The sequence below is a fragment of the Gopherus evgoodei genome, chromosome 3 (genome assembly GCF_007399415.2).
Source record: "Gopherus evgoodei ecotype Sinaloan lineage chromosome 3, rGopEvg1_v1.p, whole genome shotgun sequence".
In the NCBI taxonomy this organism is placed as follows: Eukaryota; Metazoa; Chordata; order Testudines; family Testudinidae; genus Gopherus; species Gopherus evgoodei.
The window spans coordinates 190,396,488-190,421,632 of NC_044324.1; the positions used below are offsets into that span (position 1 = coordinate 190,396,488).

Here is a 25,145-nt window from a genome sequence, read left to right on the forward strand (position 1 = left end):
TCCAAGATATATTTTTTTAATCTTTTCTGATTCTCCCTTTCTATTTAGCACCTTATTTTTCTGTTACTTATTTCCTTTTGAGATATTTGTTTTTATTGCTGGTTTTCTTTGATTCTCTTTAAACTTTTCTCTCATTATTAAATACTTTTCCCCTCTCCTTCCCCCATGATCTCTTTCTCCTCTAACTCCTCTGTCTCTCCTTTCATTCTCTCAATTACTTCCAACTTCCTTCTCAAATCCTCCATCTACCTCTGTTCCTGTTACCTCCTGCCCTCTTTTCCCTCCAGTGCTCCACAGCATATGTAACACCTTACAAATATGAAATATCACAGAACCCCCGGTGATGGTGGGGGGGGAAAGGGGGTGGACACCACACATACTGTGGTTGCCACTGAAGAGATAACTTTTGCCAATGGCTCCTCTACGTTGTCTACGCTTAGCACATTTATTTCCTGCTCTATCTCGGGTCCCAGTCTGTTGACTTAGCAAATGCTGAGTTTCTAATGGTAAGAACATCATGGGCAAATGCACAGGGGTGAAGAACGGGTTTCTAAGGGCGGAGAGAGAGGCTCTCTTTTATTCTAAAATCCAAATGTGTTACTAAAGAAGATACTGTGCTCGTGACCCAAGCTCGCAATAGTTTGTGGTTGCTTTGGAAACTGCCTTGTGGGCTCATAAGCTCCTGGACCTGGTATTTTCTATAAAAATGAAAGAAACAAGTAAGTAAATGAGGGAGATGTGTGTGGAATAAAGAACAATATACCCCATTAATAGCGTTGCAAAAGGAAAATACGTATCATTATTACTACTTGTAATATTTATATTGCACTAGTGCCCAAGGCCGTAAATAAGGATCAGGCCGCATTGAGCAAACAGATAATAATACCTAGCTCTCATATAGCGCTCTTCAGCTGTATTTGTCAAAACACTTTGCAGATGGGATAGGTATCATGAGCCCCATTTTACAGATGTGGAAACCAAGTCACAGAGCAGCAGCTGCCTGGTCATAGTCAAGTATTTTTTAAAAGCAGCAAAAAGTCCTGTGGCACTTTATAGGTTAACAGATGTTTTGGAGCATGAGCTTTCGTGGGTGAATACCCACTTCGTAGGATGCAGTGGGTATTCACCCACGAAAGCGTATGCTCCAATACATCTGTTAGTCTATAAGGTGCCACAAGACTCTTTGCTGCTTTTACAGATCCAGACTAACACAGCTACCCCGCTGATAAGTGTTTTATAAAATGCTTCACACACTTTATTGAAAACACAAGCCAATGCTATTTAACATGTGATGTGGCTGTACCAAAGAAAATGAGATTGTGGAAGGGAACAAACTCTGTTCCCAAAGCTTATTCCTACTCAGAAACCCCATAATTCCCTTTCACATTCTTAATGTTTTTGAAGGCCATGATGGCTGGTCTTTGACTCCTCAAGTGTGCAATCACTTTGCACCTCTCCGTCAGGCTACACTGACTTTCTTCACCCTCCTGTATTCTCACACAACAGTGTAATTTAGTTTTTCTCCAAAAGTTCTCTCTGTCTCCCTCCTCGCTCCCCAAGAAAAGCTCATAAACCAAACTGACACAACAAACCTATTCCATACAGGCCACCCAATAGCTAGCAGAGAACTAGGATGACTTTGGGTGGCTACCAACATAGGCCGGATTTACCCCAGTGGCTGAAAAGGGGAAATATTCCATAGCTCATACTAGTTTCCAAAGTTTTTTGTAGCTCACATTCCTTTGAGGTGTGTTCTTTCTTCAGTCCAAAGTCCTACCTTTCTAATCATTAGTAACTGTCTCAGTGTGATACTTTGTAACTGTTGCTTTAAGCACTGACTTTGCAAGATTAATTTCAGGCAGTTGACATACCCTATAGATTGGTTCATATTTCAGACTACTTACTGAACGGATTGGCTGCAACCTAGGCACTTTGGACTGGAAACACGAAGATATAGGATGAGGTGCTTTTTCCTTCATTTCATATTCACCTGGCCCTGGCCCTTCTTTCTACAACACAACCAAAAGTGGATTTCTTAAAGGTGCATTCCCATCAGCTGGAACAATTCATAGTTTTTCTTCTGGTTTCAAATTAAGATGAATATTCTGTTTACATATTTTATCTGATTACAATAATGAATGGTGTTATACTACACAAAACCCACACTAGTGCACATATGTACCATTTCTGTCATGGCCTTTCATCCTCCAGCTCTATGTCAGAGCAGGTGAGCGCAAATAAACCGACTGAAGAGGACAAGGCTACACTTGGAACTATCAAGGCCTGTCAGAGGGCAGGCAGAGGAGGAATGACTGGAGCGGGCTGGTGGCGGATCCCTGAAACAAGAGCAAGGTGCTCAGGGAGGTAACCCTAGGGCTGGTGTTCTAGAAGGAGGGTAGGGCTGCCTGAATGAGAACTGGACCTGAGAAGGCAGCTATCTGGCCCCTGGCAGGGGAAGCTGTGAAACTCTAGGACACAGGGTGAGCTGAGGAACTGTCTATCTGCTATGTGCGTATGTTTGGACTAATAAACCTCTCTAAAGGAGAGTGGGCATGGCACTGCTGCAACATACATCCCTTCATCACATGGGGAGGTCAAGCAATCCAGGGGGCATGAGCAAGAGGACTGTAACTGCCTGTGGGTCCTCGTATCTTCTAAACACCTTGTGCCTGGGCCAGGCACAATCTACCCTAAAAGACTTCTGTAATCCAATAGTCAGGGCAGCCACCTAGGAGGTGGGAGATCTCCCCCACCCCCGCTGCAGCCACTTTCATTATTTCTCCACAATGAAACAGCTTCAAGAGGTGAGCCTGAGAGTATCCCACAGCTCAGTGGTTAGAACACCCTCCTGAGAGGAGGTGGGAAACCCTGGTTCAGATCCTTTCTGCCCCTTTGGGAAGAGGGGGAATTGACCCTGGCTCTCTTACATCCCAGGTGACTGCTCTAACCCTAGACTAAAAGTTATAAGGTGGGCTCCTCCACTTCTGGCTGTTTTGTGTGGACCAGGCATGTGCCTAACTCATACCTCCAAGAAACCTTAGGTGCCTAAGCTGCCTGACTGCAGGTGGCATGTTGCCATTCATGTACTGCTAAGCAAAGATAGGTGACTATCTCCCTGAGAATGGTGGAGTTTAGCAGCTCCCTTTTTGTCAGCATCTCCTATGGGCTATTTTAGGCAGCCCCTCCAGTGTGCTGGGTTTTGTGGATCACATTCTAAAGTGTCTCTCTCTCCCCATTCCTTGTATAGGAGCTGGTGCCTAACTCAGCTTTGTGGATCAGTGTTGTTCCTATGATTTTTCTAGGACCCTAAAAGTTAGGTGCTGAGACAATGAGCATTGCAATGCCTAAGTCCCTTTGGGGCTCTGGGCCCTACAAACTATATTTTGTTTTGTGAATAACATTTTGACTTTAAACAGCAGTTCATCTTCAGTCTTGTCTGTTAACCTCCATCATGAAGTCCAGTAGAAAGTCCTGTGCCCATCAGAGAGCTAACAGTGGAAAGGGATCAAAAGTCATTAACTTGGACGGTCTTCCATTCAAATGGAAGATCTCCAAGATAGCAAGCTGGCCACTATATAGGGGAAACTGTGATTCCAGGTGGGCTTGTGACGAAGCAACAGATCATTTGATGAGGGACCTGAAGCAGCTCAGAGTGGTCGCCAGACAAAGAGGACTGCAATTTTTAAAAAGGACTCGCTCCAGCAAAGAAAAGGGGGAGCAACAACTGTGTGACTGGGCAACAAAATGGTAGAAGATAATGGTGATAAATGCAAAGTAATGCACATTGGAAAACATAATCCCAACTATACATACAATAGGATGGCATCTAAATTAGCTCTTACCACTCAAGAAAGAGATCTTGGAGTCATTGTGGATAGTTCTCTGAAAACTTCCACTCAATGTGCAGCGGCAGTTCAAAAAGCAAACAGAATGTTGGGAATCATTAAGAAAGGGATAGATAATAAGACAGAAAATATCATATTGCCTCTATATAAATCCATGGTACATCCACATCTTGAACACTGTGTGCCGGTGTGGTCGCCTCATCTCAAAAAAGATATACTGGAATTGGAAAAGGTTCAGAAAAGAGCAACAAAAATGCTTAGGGGTATAGAATGGCTGCTATATGAGGAGAGATTAAGAAGACTGGGACTTTTCAGATTGGAAAAGAGACGACTGGGGGGGATATGATACAGGTGTGTAAAATCATGACTGGTGTAGAGAAAGTAAATAAGGAAGTGCTATTTACTCCTTCTCATAACACAAGAACTAGAGGTCATGAAATGAAATGAATAGGCAGCAGCTTTAAAACAAACAAAAGGAAGTATTTTTTCACACAACACACCGTCAACCTGTGGAACACCTTGCTAGAGGATGTTGTGAAGGCCAAGACTATAGCAAGGTTCAAAAAAAGAACTAGATAAATTAATGGAGGCTAGGTCCATCAATAGCTATTAGTCAGGATGGGCAGGGATTGTGTCCCTAACCTCTGTTTGCCAGAAGCTGGGAATGGGCAACAGGGAATGGATCACTTGATGATTACCTGTTCTGTTCATTCCCTCTGGGGCACCTGGCATTGGCCACTGTCAGAAGACAGGATACTGGGCTAGTTGGAACTTTGGTCTGACCCAGTTCTTATGAGCAGACCAGAGGAAGAATAATCCAGGATGTTCTGCGACTCTGAGGGTGGTGAGGAAACTGAGGCAGAAATCTGCATGCAGATCTTGTTTTTTCTGATGATATACGTATTTTTTGTACTGCCTAAGAGCATGTGTGTACAATTTTTTTGCAGAGTCTGTTATGCAACTTCATTGTCACATAGCCCTTGTAGGGTGAAGCTGTAAACCAGAGGATCTGCAGCTCTGATGGGACTCAACAACTGCTTTGGGAAAGCTGGAACTAGTTTCTGGGCCCTTGCATTTGGACTGTTGGGTTGCACTAGCAAGAGAGGTATCAGACATGGGGTCTGCGCCTTGAGCATGTGATTAGAGGTCCAGCACCAGAGAGACACTGCTAAGCTCTGCCCAGCCCAAGCAAGCAAAGAGCACACAGGACACAAGCCTAAGTCCACTACAGCAGCCTGGTGAGTGCCCACCAGATGGAGCCCATCCTGGGTTGTAACAGCTTCTTGTTCTCCTGTAATTTGGGTAGCTTCCATTGTGATAACAGGTGCAGATTTCTGTTTCCAATCACTTAAAAATGCATGTGTTTAGGCTGCAAAGAGTCCAATACTGGGCCAAGTCCAACCCTAGTGTAAATCCACTGAAGTGAGAGGAACACAGTGCTAAGCACTATCTGTGAGCTGAGGAAGCTCAGCTGCTTGCAGAAGGCATCTCCACAGCATAGGAACCACAGCATAAGAAGCCCTATTTACTTTACCTGAGAATAGAATTTGGCCTTACTCTTAAGTATATAAAAAGAGTGCATAAGACAACTTAGAGTAATGCAAACACCGGAGAATCATTGTTATAAATAAATATACTGTACCCATATTTGAGTCACTGTCATCAGCCAGCCTGAGAAGGACCCACCCACTTCCCTCATCATAGAGCATTAGGAATACACTGGGTCTCACGAGCCTCACAAGCCAACATGATTCCACTGAGCCCAGCTGGGCAGAGTTAAGACTGTGAGTGAAATTTTGATTCCATTCAAAACAATGGAAGTTCTGCTATTGGCTTCAGTTAAGTCAGGATTCTCCCCTTATCAAATTCCTCACAGATACGGTACTGTAAAAAAATACAATTATTTCTCACTTAAATTAAAGGACAGCAGTAGCCACAGTGGTTGCGTGCCTTGAGTGACTCATGGACTTTCTGTTGGCCATCAACAGCAAATGTAGTTTGGGGCTAGATAATCCCTTAAAATGCATGGCTTGAAAAGTTAGCTCAAAATATTTGAACAATCTGATATGAATTCTCTTAATGCATTAAAAGTTCTTGTTTTCAGCTTTAAACAAGCAGAATGTTTAATAGCTCTTTGAAACTGTGACACCAATCATGCTCTGAAGACCAAGAACAGATGCTGATTAAGAGGGTTTTTGGTTTAATGTATTAAGTTTTAGTACTTTGGCTTTCCAATATACCTGGAACGTACCTGTAGATCCAAAACCTCCCCAGTGCAACTACTAGAATGTGAATGAACCAAAGGAAAAATATTTTATAACGTAAATGCCAAACTATTATTTTAAAAGTGAAAGGCGTAGATTGTTTCTCAATTCTGATGGCTCCCTAATTTTAATACGCACTTCAAACCATGCTCTTATATTACAAGCCATCGACATTTGTATATTGGAGAATCACCCGACTTTTATACATACAAGTACACATAAGCCAATGCATGAGGGAGGAACTACTCATATGAGTAAAGGCTGCAGAATCAGCCCTTAGGACAGATTTTTAAAGGCATTTAGATGCCTTTGAAAATCTCACTAGGCGTCTAAATATATGTAAACATCTGGCCCTTAGTATATAGTACTGAATCATAGAACATTTCTTTGTGCCAATAAGTAAATGCACTGGAATAGAATTGCAATCACAGCTGACTATATAGTTACGTTTACTTTAACTGATGCAGATGATAATGTCTAAGACACAGCAAATGTTTTACTAAACATTAAATGAACGGTGTAATGAAAACAAGAAGCTGAGTACTACTTTAACTCCCAATGCTTCACTATCAAGCAATTCTAAAATATTTCATCATTGTGTAGGCTGCATTCAGATTGCTTGTAATAGCCAGGCATGATGAAAGTGACACAAAGTTGTTGTGTAATTATTGTTCCAGTTCTTGTTACTCTTCAAAACTACTGTATGAAACTAATACGCTCATCATGTGAGGTTAAAGTTCATAGAATCATAGAAGATTACTGTTGGAAGAGACCTCAGAAGGTCATCTACTCCAACCCCCTGCTCAAAGCAGGACCATCCCCAACTAAATCATCCCAGTTCTCAACAAGAACTAATTAATTGCTCACTGCTCCATCACCTGAATTTTGATACTATTTCAACGGCATATTCAAGTAGAGCCACAAGATAACCTTTGCTGTAGGGACAGATTTACAAAAGTAGATGGGCCACTAATGGGATCTATAAAAGCACCTAAGCAGGTCAGGCTCCTAACATCAATGGCAAACATCAGTGGAAATGTTTATATCCAAACAAAAACTATTTTGATAAATTTAAAAACAGAGGGCCTTATCCACCACTCAGTTACTCTCATTTTATTCTGGTGTAACACCACTGAAATCAATAGTTATACCACCATCAAATTAGAGCAGCGTAGTGGTGAATCAGACCCTACATGTTCATGTAAACATAGTATTGCTAGAAATGTTTTGTAAAATTGTTAAAATAAAAGAACCAAAAAGAGACGAATGTTGGGGCCTTTGTTAGCAGACAATATAGCCAGTCCTCAGCTGGTATAAACTCATGTAGCTCCACTGAAGTCAGTGGAGTTATACCGGGATCTGGCTTAATGTGCCTCTCACTGTCTTTGATTACTTACATTTAATTACACACATGCACAAAACTATAATAAAAGAACATTATTAAGGTTGCAAAATCAAGCACTCAACAGTTCGGAAATGCCAGAATTAAGGTTGCCTATGCAAGTTTAATTTGGCCTCCTAGTGCAGCATGCACTATGATACGGTGTAATTATGTGATCACATACTGTTTTTTTCCACAGGACCTCTGCATCATTTTGTGCACAGGATGGATGGTGCTCACTGAACGAGCAGCTATTCAGTATTTCCTTTTCTTCTCATTCAGTGGGTGGTCCCTGGCCTTATTTGCTGCATGCTATTTAAATCCTGCTCTGAAGAGAGAATGATTAATTTCCTCATGGGCTTTTCTGTTGTATCTGAGTGCTTCACAACCTTTAATGAATTTATTTTTGCAGCCCTCTTTTGAGATGAAGGTAGAGCCATCCCTTGGGTACAGCGAATCGGAGTGACTGCTGTGGGCCCTGCACTTTGGGGGGGCCCCACGCTTCAATAAAATCGCAAAGAGGTGGGCTGGGTGGTGAGACAGGAGGCGGGCAGGCAAGCCGGGTGAAGAGGCAAACGGGAAGGTTAGTGGTAGGTGGGCGGGGCATGAGGAGGCAGGCAGGCAAGTGGACGGTGAGGAAGAGAGCGGCAGGCACACGTGGGGGGTGTGTGAGGAGCAGTGTTCCCTCTAATATTTCCCACCCACGTGTGGAATTAATTTTCTAATGGACACCAATGTGGAGGTGAGGCACCAATCTGGAAGTGATGTGGGACACATGACTTTAATATTGGTGCACTTAACAAAATTCATGGGATTGGGGGTGGGGCTGAGGGATTCAGCATGTTGGAGGGGACTCAGGGCTGGTGCAGAGGATTGGGGTGCAGGGGACTGCAGGCTCCAGCTGGAGATGCGGGCTCTGATGTGGGGCTAGAGTGACCAGATGTCCCGATTTTATAGGAACAGTCCTGATATTCAGGGCTTTTTCTTATATAGGCACCTATTACCCCCAACCCCATCCTGATTTTTCACATTTGCTGTCTGGTCGCCCTAGATGCGGCCAGAAATGGAGGTGTTCAGGGCTGGGGCAGAGGGTGTGGGCTATGGGGTGTGGCCAGGGATGAAGGGTTTGGGGTGCAGGAGGGTGCTCCGGGGTTATGGCAGGGACAGAGGACTCCCCCATAGCTCTCTCTCGCTGCAGCAGCACCTGGGCCAGAGGGAGAGAGGTGCCACTCCCTGTCGCAGCAGCTCTGGGGCTGGGGCTGCAGGACAGGCATTCCTCCCCCAGCCCCAGCAGGTCCGGGCTGGGGTTGGGTTTGGGCCAGAGGAGACCCCGGCCACACCTGCGGCCAGGCCAGTCCAGCCACACCACCCCAGCAAGCTCAGGCATCGTGGCCGCAGCAGAGTTGGGGCTGGAGGAGGGGTGCCCTGGCTGTGGCAGGTTGGGGACCGGGCTAGGTGAGGGCCGGGGGAGGAGTGCCCCTTCCCCGGCTGGTCCCTGAGCAGGTTCCCTGAGTGCCTCTGTGGAGCTAAATAGGCTGCTGCCCAGCTGCACAGCTTACAGTGAACTTACAGGTGAGGAGGTGAGTGGCAGCCACTGGCAGCTCCCCTACCAGAACCTCCTCCAACACCTCCTGCCTGCTGGTGGGCCCCGTCAATCATCACTTCCCCCTCCCTCTGATCCAGCACCTGCCACCGGCCATGGATAAGATGTTTCTTGGCATCAGGAGGCACTGGTGGGGGATGGGAAAAGAGTGGGGGTGCAGTGCGCTTGGGGGAGGAGGCAGAACAGGGTGGGGAAGAGGCAGGGCGGGGATGGGAAGGGGGGGTGGGGTGGGCCTTGGGAGAAGGGGTGGAGTGGGGGCACGGCCTGAGCAGAGCCGGGGGGTGCACCCCCTGGCAGATTAGAAATTCAGCACTTATGTTCTCGGCCCTGCAACCCCCTAGGAACAGCCCTGGATGAGGGGTTATTATCATCTTGATTTTACAGATTGGGAACAGACACAGAGTGGCCCTGCCAGTTCCAATCCCCCCCACTCCACCCCTCAACCCATTTGGTTCCTCATCCAATCTGTCTCCCCCTCCCCCCACCCAACATTCCTGCCTTGCTCTGAGTCCCAATCTCCTTATCCAAGCTCAGTCTCACTCATCCCTGGTTCTTTGTCCAAATTTCCCCCATGCCTGGCTCCCTGTCCCAGTCTCTTTGCCCAGCCAGTCACAGTTCTCCTCCTTCATCCTCATCAGATATGTCTCCCTGGCCCTCCACCTGATTCCCCCTATCCCAGTGGTTCCCAGTCTCCTTCCTCAGCCAATGCCATTTTTCCTCCTGCATCTTCATCAGATCTGTCTCTCCTCTGCCTGAGTTCCTCCTCCCACATCTTACTGGTTCCAAGTCTCCTTGCCTACCAAGTCCCAGTCTTCCCACCTAGCTCCTCCTCTAATTCAGTCTCCCTCCACCCACTAGCTGCCAGTCCCCATTTCCCTCTTTAGCTCCCAGGCCCAGTATCTCGCCCATCCCAACTCCCAATCTCAGTTTTCTTCTCCCCCACAGCAGCCTCCAGTCCCCCACTTGCTCCTTGTCCAGACTTACTACCGCCATCTCCCATCCCTCTGGTCTTGCTCTTGTCCTCTCTGCATTTGAATCAGGCAGCTTCTTTCTCCACAACGCCTGGGCCCAGCAGAGGAGACAGAGAGTTCTCTGTTCTGGGGCCCAAACCCACAGCAGCTCAGAGCTACAATTTCAGGGAAAACCTGCTCTACTCTCGGCTGGCCCATATCCAGCATAAACAAAGTCTTCAGAGATTTTAGCTGCGAAGTTGTAGTAAGTCTCTACTGAGCATGTGCAAATGTAATCCACACAGCTTCTGGGTGTGGTGCTCTGTCCCATCTAGTGGCACCGAGACCACTTAGAGAGAGAAGGAGATTGAGTTTGCTCTGCAGCCTTAGCTAACAGGCAGGATTTTGGCTCATGCAGTAGAGGCCCATGCAGTAAGCTCCAGAGGTCCCCAGTTCAATCCTGCCTGCTGATGACCAGGGTCTGTCGGCACTACAGAAACAACATTTTTTCAAAAGCCTATAACTTGGCCAAATGTGGAGGGATTTTCACAGGCACAGCAAAAGGCATGTTCCTGGTGCAAAGGCCACTGCCTGCCAAATTTCAGGTTCCAGCTCCCAAGCATGGTGTTGCTAAAATTTCTCAGAAAAAAGGACACCAGCTATTTTAACATAATTAAAACAATTAATTTTCCCTAGCCTCATTCTTGGAAATGGCTGACATTTTTTCAAAAAATTCATCCCAAGGCAGATTCGAAGCACCCAGATTAAATTTTGGCCAAGTTATGAGCAAGTGAAAACAGGGTCTTATAATGCTACCAGCCCACCTGTAATATATGGTGCTTGATATTTTATGCTGGAAGGTTATGTTTTCTTACAATTGCTGAACTCTTTATTGATCTTTTAATTATTCTTTGCATGTGCTTATTTCTCATGTTACTCTTCTTTTTTATTTTCATAAATAAACAAGTGGGCCAGATCCTTAGCTGCTGTAGATTGGCATAGTTCCACCAAAGTCAATGGAACTACATTGAATTACACCACATTAGTATCTGGCTCATAATACAAGGGTCTAGAATTTTTCTGCTCATTTGTTTTATAGCTTTCCAACCAATTGCAATGCACACATGAAATATTAATTTATAAGAATGGGCTTAGTTTTGTCTATTTCACTTTTGAACTATCTTGCCTCTCCCTCCTCAATCATGAAAATAAACGCAATGTAACAAACCAGTTTCCATGCACTAAATATAGATCCATATTGTGGAGCTGAAGTATTGTAGGGTGTTTACCAAATTCTGGTCCTATACACTATGTAAACTTCCCATTAAGGGCCTAAGGTGACCAGATGTCCTGATTTTATAGGGGCAGTCACGATTTTTGGGTCTTTTTCTTATATAGGCTCCTATTAACCCTCAACCTTGCCCTAATTTTTCACATTTGCTGTCTGGTCACCCTATAAGGGCCTGATGCTGATCTCACATCAGTTTTACACTGATATAACTTCACAGAAGTTACTTCTGATTTACAGCGATGTAAGAGGACAATCAGGCCCATAATATGGAATTTAAGTGATGCAGATGGCTTTTTTGCAGGACATCAGCACTGAAATGAACTTCCCCCCGAGTCATTTTCTCTCTTTCCCTCCCCCCAAGATTGCCACCTTTAAGCCCAAACCTACAACTACTGCACAGCCAAAATTTCCACTCTAGTCAAGGAAACTAAACAAGATCAGACTCTTTAACTAGAAAATTATATTTGGAAGCTAATTTTAAGGCTTAGGAAAATGGACAGCAACTTTAGGGAGAGAAAAAACACTGGCATTAAAGTAGCTCATCATATATATGTAATTTTGTTATTTTATATTTTCTTTACAATGATTTTTCTAATATTCCTTTCATTCTCACTGAGACACAAGTTCTAGCCTAGATTTTGTACAAACTATTCCAGCTTCTTAGATTCTGTTCCAGATAAAATATTTTTTAGCCACATCAAATCTGAGCAACATTGATCAATTATGACAGTTTTGTCTGCTCCTTGAGGAATTTCAAGATATCAGTCCTATCTTGAAATGAAAACAAGTCTTTTATGAACAACTGAAATGGATGTTGCAATGTTTCACGCAATTAAAATAACTTATACCAGTCAATTTTAAATGACTTTTCTGGCTTAAGTGGTTCTGATATGCCACACTTCAAACAAAAGTATTGTCTCTAAAATTTGTAAATCCAACCAAATCTATTTATATCCATTAGGTAACTTAATGTCTGTTTGTTTATTTTCCTCTTGTTCTTATTTTAGCTTCTGTCATGTTCCATCAAGCATAAAAATTATGCTTTTTAATGCATTTGTATCATTTCATGCTTTTTCATGTGGCAATTAATTTAGTCTGTCAAAGGAAAGATTTGTGAAGGTAGGATATTGTTCAGATCACAGAAAATTTCGCTTGGCCATCACATTTTGACATTTGACAAGAAATTAACTAGAGGAAAGAACAGCTATTGAGAAAATGGCCAGTGACAGAATGTAGATGATTTAAAGCCAATTTGATGAATGACATAAGCTCCATTTAAAGCTAAAATGGCATGAGAGATACACAGAAAAAATTGCAACATGCCTTTGCACTCTTACGTGGATCTGGATGTCTCATTATACAATCAAATAATTGTGGTATATTATCATAGGCTCAAACTCCCATACATCAAAGACCATACCTGGGAAACTGGCTTTTAAAATAAATGACAAAGACTTAAACTAGAGAGACAAAAAATAACAGAAAACGACAGCTTGAAATTAGGTGGGATTCATTTCTTAAATAGATGCAGCATTTTCTTTAACTTCAGTTTCATGATATAACATTTCTCCTGTTGATAATTTACACCAATAAACTAGGTTTATCTGAAACAGGTAAACTTGGGTCTAATATGAGTGGCAGTCAATGTATAAAACTATGGTCAACAGATATGGAAGAGGAAAAAGGGGTAAATGATAAAGGTAAAAGTAGGACAGAAGTGGCAGATGACAAAACAGCTTCTGAATGAAAAGCAGTCTCATGAGTCAGCTGTGTAAGCTAGACTGGTACTTTGGCAGATTTGACTTACATAATAATTGACACAAGTAGCAGCTAAACCAAGCTGATGCTGACTTAGGGCTACAAGACTATCAACAAAAGGAGAATTAATGCCCCTTCATTTCAAAGTGTAAAAGAGAAAATTACCTGCCTATTGTTCTGCTTCTCTGAAGATATCATTCTGACAGGATTCTCACACCTGGATCTTTGCGACTTAGAGTGAAATGATCAGGAATTCTTCAACTCTTCAAGTATTTTGACCTGTAAGATCTGTAGCTGACACTTGCCATCCTCTGCTAATATATATAATGCCCCCTAATATCCCAGTCACTTCCTATGTTGAGAGATGACTTTTCCAGGATGATGAGGCAATTCAAAATGATTAATTTTTTGGAGGGGCTCACTGTGGTTCTTCCACACTCATGGTGACATCTCTGTGTGTGCTCGCATGCATGTCGTGGTCAACTACTAAGCTGATGAAGCCATGAGCATGGCCATCAATCTGGAATGGTTTTAAGCCACTGAGCACTCTTCCCTTCTCCCTTTAAAGAAAAGGCCATTGGGAAGGGGGGAATTACCCACTAATACTAGCACCAAGAAGAATGGCAAGGTCTTCCAACACTGAGAATTATGGAGCAGAGAGTGAAGTGCCAATTGGCCTGCTAAACACAAAGTATTTCTGTACTGGGAAAAGAGCAATCTGAGGTGCTGAGGGAAGAGAGCCATGTGCATATGCTAAGAGGATGAAGTCCTGAAGAGGCTGGGGCAAGTGCTGATGGACAGAAGGGCTGGAGCAGACACTGAAGTGCCAGAACACCAAGGAAACAGACACTGAAATGATATTGAAATGAACTGGAGTGCTCAGGGAAAAGACCTCATAAGTTAGGTAACTGTTTTTGGACTAACTAGAAGGGAAGAGACTACTTGGTCAAGGGATCTCATTTGGGGGCTGCTGGAGTGATGGAGACATGAAGAATCTGCCTAGGGATCTCCACTGACTGCGCTGCTGTACTGGGACCATAGGCTAGTTTCAGACACCATATTAGGTCTGTAGTGCTGACAGTCGGAAAAAAACATGTTGAGGACCAATCCACTGAAGTAAATGGAAGTTTTGTTAGTGCCTTTATTGTAAGCACTTTTTAATAAAGGATCAGGCTCCTGTTTTGTAAGATGAGCAAATATGACTCAAGAGTTATTGATTAAGTAATAATATTTGATGGGAAAAATAATCTTCTGGCAAGTACTGACTATCTGGAGGAGCTGAGGACCCAAGGTGAAAGTCACAACCTTTAATCCAGCCAGCCATTAACTACTAGAGTCATTACCATTAAAAACATGAATATATAAAATCTGGAATACCAAATAAAAACCAATTACTATTTTATATGCTGAGAAACTATGAGAACATGACCTATGAAGGAAGGCTGAAGGAATTGGGTTTGTTTAGTTTGGAAAAGAGAAGACTGAGAGGGGACATGATAGCAGTTTTCAGGTATCTAAAAGGGTGTCATCAGGAGGAGGGAGAAAACTTGTTCACCTTAGCCTCCAATGATAGAACAAGAAGCAATGGGCTTAAACTGCAGCAAGGGAGATTTAGGCTGGACATTAGGAAAAAGTTCCTTACTGTCAGGGTAGTCAAACACTGGAATAGATTGCCTAGGGAAGTTGTGGAATCTCCATCGCTGGAGATATTTAAGAGTAGGTTAGATAAATATCTATCGGGGATGGTCTAGACAGTATTTGGTCCTGCCATGAGGGCAGGGGACTGGACTTGATGACCTCTCGAGGTCCCTTCCAGTCCTAGAGTCTATGAGTCTATGAGAATGTGGGACTGTTACTGCTGCTTTTTTCCTAACAGTTAAATCAACCAACCGGAAAGCAGGACTTCATTCTGCATACGCTGCTAGGTTTATAATTAAGAGTTAATATGGAAGGAACACTGACACATGTTTTTTACAAAATCCTTTTCCTGACCATAACTACATTTTAAGCCTTTCACAGGATGCTGATATGTATTTATGAAATTGAAAACCTAGCATCATAAATAACACTGCAGTATTACTAATGCACTACTGTATGTTATGCTAGGGTAAGATTAAGAAGGGCAGCAATTGCTTATGAGATTACATAGGGTATATGATTAAAAACTTTATTGAGATTAATATTATTGCTCCAACTGTGTGTCAGTCTGAGGTTAAATGAGAACATTTCTGACACAGAACAACCACCTGATAAAATAAACAGGAAGACTGACAAAACCATCTCCCGAGCAGTAGCCAAACAGATCTAATCTATCAGCAAAGCACATAGGTTTTGACTGCAATTTTGAAGCTGGAGGCAGAATTTTAAAGGATGTTAAAGCTCATTTGTTGCAAAATACTGTATGGCAGCTGTATCAATAACTCATTTAAGGAGATGCTGTTTACAAAGAATGGCTCTTTTATCACAAAGGGCCACCTGGCATGGAGAAGTTAATGAGATCCTAGAGGATTTTCAGATAAAAGGTTAACATCTATTTAACAGGGGAAGAATATCTCTTGATAATTTACACTAAACACAATCAATCCTTTGCTGTACTTTCATGTACAGTTGCTCAGCATTTGCTGGGGTTTTTATTTTTTCAAGGTTGATGTTCCTTCTAGAACAGATTGATGAGTGACACAAATAGATTGTTTCATGAGTCAAAATCCTCTTCTAGTCCCCATTAGGAATCTGAAATTGCTGATGTCTGTACATTCTCATCGTCTATAGATAATTATATTTAATCCCAAAGAAAAAGAGTGCATCTACTGAGAAAAACACAGCAAGACTGACAGATTTAAGCATGCATTCCTGAAGGGTGAAAGGCAGAGTACAGAAGCATTATCACTGCTGATACTGGCTCTTAAGCAGCGAGTCAGCTAAAATAAATTGCATTTCCAGAGGATCTCCTTGATAATATATGTCTATTTTATTAAAATAATTTCCGAATGTATCTCTCAGGCTCCCAGGAGCCATACGTTAATAACTGATGAGACGGATCGGGGGTGAGTTCCCTGCCTCTGATGAAGCTCACCTCATGTTAGATACTGCAAAAAACACCATGGCCAGAGATGATGAATCCGTGGGACTCACAAAAATACTTTCAAAGAGCAAATATTTTGCCTTTGGAATGAACCAGGCAACACTCAATTTCAGAAGGGGTTGGACTAGATGACCTCCTGAGCAGTCTTCCAACTCTAATCTTCTATGATTCTATCAAACACTCCTTCGCACACCACCTTCCATGTTTCAAATTACATAATCTGAACGCTATGTGCAGAGTATTTTTCCCTCCTCTGTTGTACTTAGGGAAGAGTAATCTGTCATGGATCTGCCTATTCTCCCCCCTTTTCTGCCAAGGGGATCTCAGGGGAATGGGCAGTGCACTACCCAGACCACCGAGGCTGTAGTTCTACCATCCTTACATGAATCATACAAGGTGGGGGAGAAATGGCTCCTTACTCCCTCCCCCTCATGCATGTGGTCTTGTGAGGAGTAGCTGGACCACAATCAAGCCTATAATACATGTTGTCTAAATTATCTCTTGTGATATTGTATCAGTTTTTAAATTACCTGCATCTGTTTTCAGTGTGAGTGAACATTCTCTGTTAGAACCTAATTAAGGAAGTTATCATGAGCAGGTTTTCAATGAGTTTTGACAACTCATCCCACTGTGAGTTATTACCTTCCCTTGTCTCAAGCTGCACATCTGAATTTCTCGCTGTTAGACTGAAGGTTCTCTTTTTATAGATTCCAGATTTTTGTGGCTAATTGTGTGTAAGGCCCATTTTTGGACTGCCTGTGTAATACATGCACGAATCATAGCAGTGAGCCATCACCTCTGTCTCCAACCATGTCCTATAGAACTACTCTCTTCTCTTTCTTTTGTAGTACAGTACATTCTACTCTATGAATCACCTTTATGTAAAAAATAGGACAGATGATGACTCTGTGTTCACTTAATAACAGAGAATCGAGAATAGGCATCCCATTATTACAATACCAGGTTTAGTGGCTTTGTAACAAATGCACAAAAGGAAGCTTGAATGGACAATGGTATCATCGGAACTATGGGATGTCTTGTAATTATCAGCTGTAACAAAATTAATAAGAGCACTGAGTAAGCATTTAGTAATAAAATATGAAACTTCAAAACTCCAGTTTAGTCCCTTACTCCTGGGACAGCAAAGGACATGGTTGGGCACTGAGTAGTATGCTGAATCCAGAGTCTTGTGTCTTAGTGAAGAATCCCTTCTCACTCACCTGGAAGCTGTATTTGGGGCTCTGAAAGGAATCTTATCCAGACAATTCATCAAGAAGAGCAGTTATCGCTAAAGTTCCACTCCTGCAAAATGCTTAACGTTACACTCATGAGTCGTCCCATTGACATCAGTGGGATGATTCACAAGCTTAAAATTAATCACGTGTAAGTGTCTTCAGGGTCAGGGCATAAATTGGGCAATAGAAAAATGCCCAGAGTATTCCTGGAGGGAAGAAAACACGAACAAAACCAAAACATCTTTTAAAAAATACTGTGTGTGAGAGAAATACTGTAATGTATGAATGTACAAAGCTTGTTTAATACACAATGACAGCTGAAGTCCAGAACTGACTAAGCTTTGGATAATCACCAGTAAAAGAGCATTAAGCCACCTTGTTCTTTACTGGAGTTCTGCATATGGAGGGTTTGCTGGGTCAGGTCCAGAATTCATGGGTGTGATGCCCTGCTAATTCAGAATGATGTCAGAATTGCACGTTAGTACTTTTATTCTATGTATGGTTAGAGTAGTTGACAATTTAATAAACAAAACATATGGTACATTTTAAGTGAAATAATGAGGTAGTGGAATAATCATGGGCCTGATTCCTGTCTCCCCAAGTACAATATAAATCAGGAATAATGCAACGGAAGTATTGGAGATACACAACTGGCGAGATTGGAATCAGGTCTAAATGTTGCAGATGGTGAAAGCATTTTAAGCTTTATTACAGTATAATGCAGGGGAGGAATTTTAGCTAATCATTCTCCTCTCACACTGGCATGGTGCAAGTCCAACCCCTCATCCCCTTTCTTTAGTAGCTCTTCACTTGAAGAAATATTCATACTTTGGCTTCTCTTGAATCAGTTACTCATCTTACCCACATCCCCAGAATATACCAGGCAAAGAGGCAGTCCAAAGCTTTCAAGCCCTTACAGTATTTTCTCTTTCAGGTATTTTCTTTCCAGTGATATGCTGAATAGCAACAATCTCTGTTGTTTTATAGTATACTCACCATACATGGCTTTTGGGATTGAATAATTGCCAAAGCAAAGCTGAGGTATTTAATAATTTTCAAAAGTCATTTTGGCCCTAGTCCTGCAAACACTTAAGAACATGTGTCACTTTTCTCATGTGAATAGTCTTGTAGTAAAAAAAAAAAAAAAATCTGCTCATGTTCATAATTACTCATGAGCGTAACTGTTTCAAGATCAGGGCCTTAGCATACTCAGAATACTAAATATACTGTACTACAAAGCAGTAAAGACCATCCCTTAAATACAAAAAGGAACTGCAAGATGTGTTTTTCCCCCATTAAACACCCCCCCACTTTTTATCATCAGTTAATATTTGTCTACATAGTACTTACAGGAGTGAAGTAAGTTGTTGGGAATCTTTGAACTGCAGAACGAAACATGAACTGCCTGAGTTTTGAAAAAGAAGCAATTAAGGTCATTTGAGACACATTCTTACTGCTACTTACAGTTTTACCAACAGTTTCCACCTGCTTCTATTTCAGTATAAGAAAATGTATCTGTCAGTCTCCCAAATCTCAATAGGTAATATAACAGAAATCATTCTGTACTGGTGACATATACTGTGAAACGAAGAGGTAACCATGTCTTTCCCTGGGTGTATAGAGAAAGATCGCTAAATTACTTTTCTTAATTATAATTCACTACTACTACTATCTATAAGGAGCCCAATTTACAAACTCAAATGATGTAGGTATCTTAATTCATGTTTAGGCACCTGCAGATGTAAAAGGACTGTTTTTCAGAGGCACTGAGTACAAACAACTCTCACTAGAATGAGTATTATGGCCTCAATCCAGCAAAGCACATAAACTCATGCTTAACTTGAAGCACATGCTTCTGATCCTGAAGTCTGTGTAACTGAAACATGTGTTTAAGTACATGCTTATTGCATGGGCATGGGCTTAATCATGTGTTTAAATGCTTTGTCATATCAAGGCCCTATAACAAAGATGGGAGTCAGGACATTGACTATGGGGCTGATTCATTGAAGTTAATGGGAGATCTCAGTGGGCTTTGGACAAGACATAAATGGGAGTTGTAGATGCACAGTAGCAGTGAAATTCAAGTAAAAATACATGAAAATAAAACAGTCTAAGAAAATGAGAAGATAAGAACATTGACTTACTTACTTGGATGCAAATGTGGGCACTGGAACAGGGAAAAGATCATACTGGCCTGGTGCCGTGTCAATATCCTGGAAGGAATGGGTAGTATGGACAGGACAGACAGTGACAGGTAATCAAGGTTTGACTTCATATTACTGATTTCTTCTCTAACATCTGCCGTCACAGACACAATTCTCATTTAAATCAACAGGAAACATATGAATGTATCTGAGGGTGGAATTTGGCTCATGTACCAGGCCCGTCATTTTATATTGCTATGTTTTAAGGGTCTGATCCTACTCAGCGATAGCTGCCAATGGCATATAGCACCTTTCATCTAAGGAGCTAAAATCTCATTCCAAGCGCTGATTGGTTAAGCCTTGCAACATACCTCTGAAGAGCAGAAGAATGTTTATACCCACTTAAACAAACATTTTTAGAGTAGGATGCTAGATTTAAATTATGTGGTTAAATTTTCAGATGTGGAGGGAACAGATGCTTTCATGAATACATGTGTGCATAACTGCAAAACCTCCACAGGGCTAGTCCAAGCAAACCCATTATATTGGTGCCCCCAGCTGAAAGACTCAAAGTTCATATATAACTTACTCTCTCTACCTACTCCACTGAAACTACTCTGTTGTGCCAATTGGTGAGAGGGTTCAGACAGAGGATGAAGGCCTTTCCCATGGCGATTGCAGGGGTCAGGGGAAGAGAAAGAAAGAGAGCCTGCACTCTGTCCTCATCCACAAGGTAATGCTTTGTTTGTATTATAAGCCATCGTAGGAACATGAAACTGTTCCTTCTTCACCTCTGACAGTTCTGCAGACATTACTTAACCTGGAGGTTGCAGGTGGCATGAGCAATAGCATGGTGGCCAGGATCTTCTGAGGACCATCTAAGGGGTCTTTTACAGGGGAATCCCATCTCTTCCACATCTAGCTTGGCATAGAAGCCTCTCTTGATCTCCTTTCTGCCCTAGGTACAGAGCTGGTTGACATGGAAAGGAGAGACCCAAGTCCCAGTGACAGCGATATCACTCATTGGAATCTTGAGTGGGGCTGGGAGCCATCTAAAAAGCGTAACCTTTTCCTATATTTATTGCAGGATTAAGGTATCTGACAGGAACAGGCTGAAAAGATCAAAGTGGCTGGAGCCCATCAATCAGCCAGGCTCAGCTGCTTTACTGAGTAAAATGAGGGAGCCGGAGGAGAAAGGGGAACATTGGTCACAGAGAAAGGGGAACATTCCAGACTGCACCTATTCCAGACTGCAAGAGGTTTCTTCTCACTCAGTGACTGTTTATCTGGGGACTGTTTGTACTTTGGGAGGGCCAGCGGGTGGCCTGAAAAACCTAGCCTGTGACAATAGCACTCATGGCTTGTCTAGTCTTGTGTCAAAGATACATTTTTAAAATATGACACCAAAAACATATAAAAATACATTTTAAAATTCTAGACAGGGTACATTGTATTTAATATTTGCAAGCTGGGAGAGGTGACCTTAGGTTCCCCCTAAGACATAGCTTTGACCACTCTTTTGTTTTTACCTTATCTTTAAAACATAAGGTGCTGGGACTTTTCCTTGGTGCACTTTTAAATGAATATGTAGCTGGCTTTTTTCCTGCCAAATCTACAAAGCTAGGAGGAATGTATGCATAAACATCTGGTAGCGTAAGATCAGCTGTTGGTTGGAAGATGGAAGGTCTCTTTCTGCCTTCTCCTTTAAAATTATATGTCGCTTTCACTGGGTTGAGCTGGGCTTCTTCAATAAAATCCCGTACTACATAAGTACCTGGCGTAGGCGTTGGCTAGTAAAAACAAACATTATTTAAGCTGAGATTCTTGTGCAGTTCTGCATTTCTACAAAAAGTGTATATGAAATGTTATTTCAAACGGGCATTTGTCTTTGTTTTAACTAAATCCAGTCATCCAAAGCCTGTCAAATGCTCACATTTCAGAAGTTATTGGATCCTAGTCATTTCATCTGTGAAATGGTACATGACAAATATTTCTTTTTCTAGAGAAAATAATTAAAACAGAAATTTGAACTATCAGCATAATGTTCCAACATGTAAGCTACCCACAAGAAGCATTTTTCTCTTGCTCAGAAAGACTTATGCCCAAGAGCTGCAATCAAGCCTCCAACTTAAATTGCTGTAACAATGAATTTCTACATTTCAACATGACTGGCAAAATAGTGACTGCTTCCTCACTTCAAAGAACTAAACCACAACTGAACTGGAACACACCATTTGGATGACTGTTTTCATCCTTGCTTTCTACCAATGAAAACATCCCATTTGTGTTAGGTACCGAAGAGCAGGAGGAAAAGAAGATACAAAAAATAATACAAAAAATATTGGCTACAGAACACTTCGCTGTCAGTCCTGCTATAAAATGTAAAGAAGTCAGATGTGTTTCTCAGTGGAAGCTGCTGATTTGCTTAGGGCTCTCTTCAGCTGCAAATTATCCCGTGGCTGCTGGCCTATAGAGGCTCTCTGAGTATTCTGTGCTCCACAGCCACAGAGACTATTCCAGACTGCAAGTGATTTCTTCTTGCTCAGATGCGGCTGAAAGAAGAGGATTTTGGATTTACCCAGATGACCCGAATCTGCTTCTTTCTCAACATATTCTCTGTATTTTCTGAAATGCTAACATGGGAAAATAGGTTGTTTCTTGCTGGGGGTCAGCCAAGAAACACATTTTAAAGGGATTGTGTTTATGAAGGCTTGTCCCCTGCTGGCAGCTCCAAAATCAGTTGTTTTTGTAGTGTGGATTGGGCCTTTAAAAAGCAAGGTCATTTTAGACCTTACCTATCATGGGCAAATAAAGTATACTAGACCCTTTAGAACAAGAACCATCTTTAAGCATAGTTCATGCTACAAAAAAATTAACAGAGCTTGGCTGGGGATGGAGCAGGGGGTGGAGAAGAGCTGTGGCTGGGGTAGAGCTGCAGCTGGGGCTGGAGCTGGGTTGGAACTGCAACTGGGACCAGAGCTGGGCTGGGACAGAGCAGGGAGTGTAGCTGTGACTGGGGCAGAGCCGAGCTGCAGCTGGGGCCGAAGCTTGTTGGAGCAGAGCAGGGGGTGGAGGTGGAGCTGTGACTGGGGCCAGAGCTGGGCTGGGGGTGGTGCAGAGCTGCAGTTGGAGCTGAGCTGGGGTGGAGTGGAGTTGCGACTGGGGCCAGAGCTGGGCTGAGGGAGAGCAGAGCTGTGGCAGGGGGCAGAGTGGGGCTGGGTGGTGCTCCCTCCCTGCCCCCCATAGGGGCTGGCTGAGGCCCCACCGTGCGCCCTCCTGAATGCAAGTCATACATTTTTAATCCATTAAGAAAAGACGGTTACTCACCTTTGTAACTGTTGTTCTTCGAGATGTGTTGCTCATATCCATTCCAGTTAGGTGTGCGCGCTGCGCGTGCATGTCTGCTGGAAACTTTTTACCCTAGCAACTCCAGTGGGCCGGCAGGTCGCCCCCTAGAGTGGCGCCACCATGACACCAGATATATACCCCTGCAGGCCCGCCCGCTCCTCAGTTCCTTCTTGCCGGCTACTCCGACAGTGGGGAAGGAGGGCGGGTGTGGAATGGATATGAGCAACACATCTCGAAGAACAACAGTTACAAAGGTGAGTAACCGTCTTTTCTTCTTCGAGTGATTGCTCATATCCATTCCAGTTAGGTGACTCCCAAGCCTTACCTAGGCGGTGGGGTCGGAGTGAGAGCTCGCGGCCTGGAGCACTGCAGATCCAAAAGCAGCATCATCTCTGGACTGCTGGACCAGGGCATAATGCGAAGCAAATGTATGAACAGATGACCAGGTCGCTGCCCTACAGATTTCTTGAATGGGCACTCGGGCGAGGAAGGCCAGCGAGGATGCCTGTGCTCTGGTAGAGTGAGCAGTCACACGGCCCGACGGAAGTTGGGCCAAGTCGTAGCAGGTCCTGATGCAGGACGTAACCCATGACGATAACCTCTGAGAGGAGATCGGCAGCCCCTTGACCCTGTCCGCTACTGCCATGAATAACTGAGGGGACCTACGGAAGGGTTTTGTCCTGTCCATGTAAAAGGCTAGCGCCCGTCGGACATCTAGCGAGTGGAGCTGCTGCTCCCTGCGGGACGAATGGGGCTTAGGGAAGAAAACTGGGAGGAAAATCTCTTGGTTGACATGGAAAGCTGAGACCACCTTGGAAAGAAAGGCAGGGTGCGGCCTCAGCTGTACCTTATCCTTGTGGAAGACCGTATACAGTGGGTCCACCGTGAGGGCCCTCAGCTCTGACACCCTTCTAGCTGAGGTAATGGCCACAAGGAAGGCGGTTTTCCATGAGAGGTAAAGTAGGGAGCAGGTAGCTAATGGATCGAAAGGAGGGGCCATGAGCCGGGACAGGACCAGGTTGAGGTCCCATGAGGGGGCCGGAGGGCAAATTTGGGGATAGAGCCTCTCCAGCCCCTTCAGGAATCTCGCCACCATGGGGTGAGAGAAAACAGAACAGCCGTCCACGCCAGGATGAAAAGCGGAGATGGCAGCGAGGTGAACTCGTAGGGACAACAATGACAGCCCCTGGGTCTTAAGGGACCAGACGTAGTCCAGAAGAGTGGTGACAGGAACCTCCATAGGACGAAGAGCTTTCTCTGCACACCAGCAGGAGAAGCGCTTCCACTTGGCTGTATAAGTCGCTCTGGTGGAAGGCTTTCTGCTGCCCAAGAGAACCTCGCAGACCGGGGTGGAGCACCGCAACTCAGAGTCAGTCAACCATGGAGGAGCCACGCCGTGAGGTGGAGCGACGGAAGGTCCGGGTGACGGAGCCTGCCGTGGTCCTGCATGATGAGATCCCAATGAAGAGGTAGGGTAACCGGGTTGGTCACTAAGAGGTCCAACAACACGGGGTACCAGTGCTGTCTGGCCCATGCCGGAGCTATGAGAATCAATTGGGCTTTGTCCCTGCGCACCTTGATTAGAACTCTGTGAATCAGGGGAATGGGCGGGAAAGCATAATGGAGGTGTGTTGTCCAAGGGATCAGGAATGCATCCGCAAGAGACCCGGGCTCCCGACCCTGGAAGGAGCAGAATGTTCGACACTTCCTGTTCACCCGGGATGCGAAGAGGTCTATCCGGGGACGACCCCACCTCTGGAAGAGTGAGAGGGCGACGTCCGGACGGAGGGACCACTCGTGTGAGAGGAAGGATCTGCTCAGCCGATCCGCTAGGGTATTCCGCACTCCGGGAAGGTAGGAGGTGGACAGGTGAATAGAATGGGCTATGCAGAACTCCCAGAGATGTATTGCCTCCAGACAGAGGGGAGAGGACCTGGTGCCGCCCTGCTTGTTGATGTAGAACATGGTCGTTGTGTTGTCGGTGAACACCACAACACAACGACCGTGGAGGAGATGGACAAATGCTTGACAAGCAAGGCGGACCGCTCTCAACTCCCGTACGTTGATGTGGAGGTTGATCTCTTGCGGGGTCCACAAGCCCTGAGTTCTCTGAGTGCCGCAGTGAGCTCCCCAGCCCAGGTTGGAAGAGTCCATGGTTAGGGATGCGGAAGGCTGGGGCGGATGGAACGGGAGCCCCGCACAGACTACGGATCGGTCCAGCCACCAGTGTAGAGAGTCCAGCAC

General features: G+C 43.9%; 1 protein-coding gene across 1 annotated transcript in view; it reads right to left on the reverse strand.

Moving 5' to 3' along the window:
- Positions 1–581: 581 nt before the first annotated feature.
- Positions 582–25,145, reverse strand: part of STPG4 (sperm-tail PG-rich repeat containing 4) — a 39,198-nt gene continuing 14,634 nt past the window's right edge. Inside the window, exons 3-7 of the mRNA XM_030554301.1 lie at positions 21,083–21,343; positions 19,558–19,622; positions 18,760–18,814; positions 1,905–2,009; positions 582–698 (exon numbers count right to left, since the gene is read on the reverse strand). Of these exons, the coding sequence (XP_030410161.1) occupies positions 582–698; positions 1,905–2,009; positions 18,760–18,814; positions 19,558–19,622; positions 21,083–21,343 (603 nt within the window). The remainder of the gene's footprint in view (positions 699–1,904; positions 2,010–18,759; positions 18,815–19,557; positions 19,623–21,082; positions 21,344–25,145) is intronic.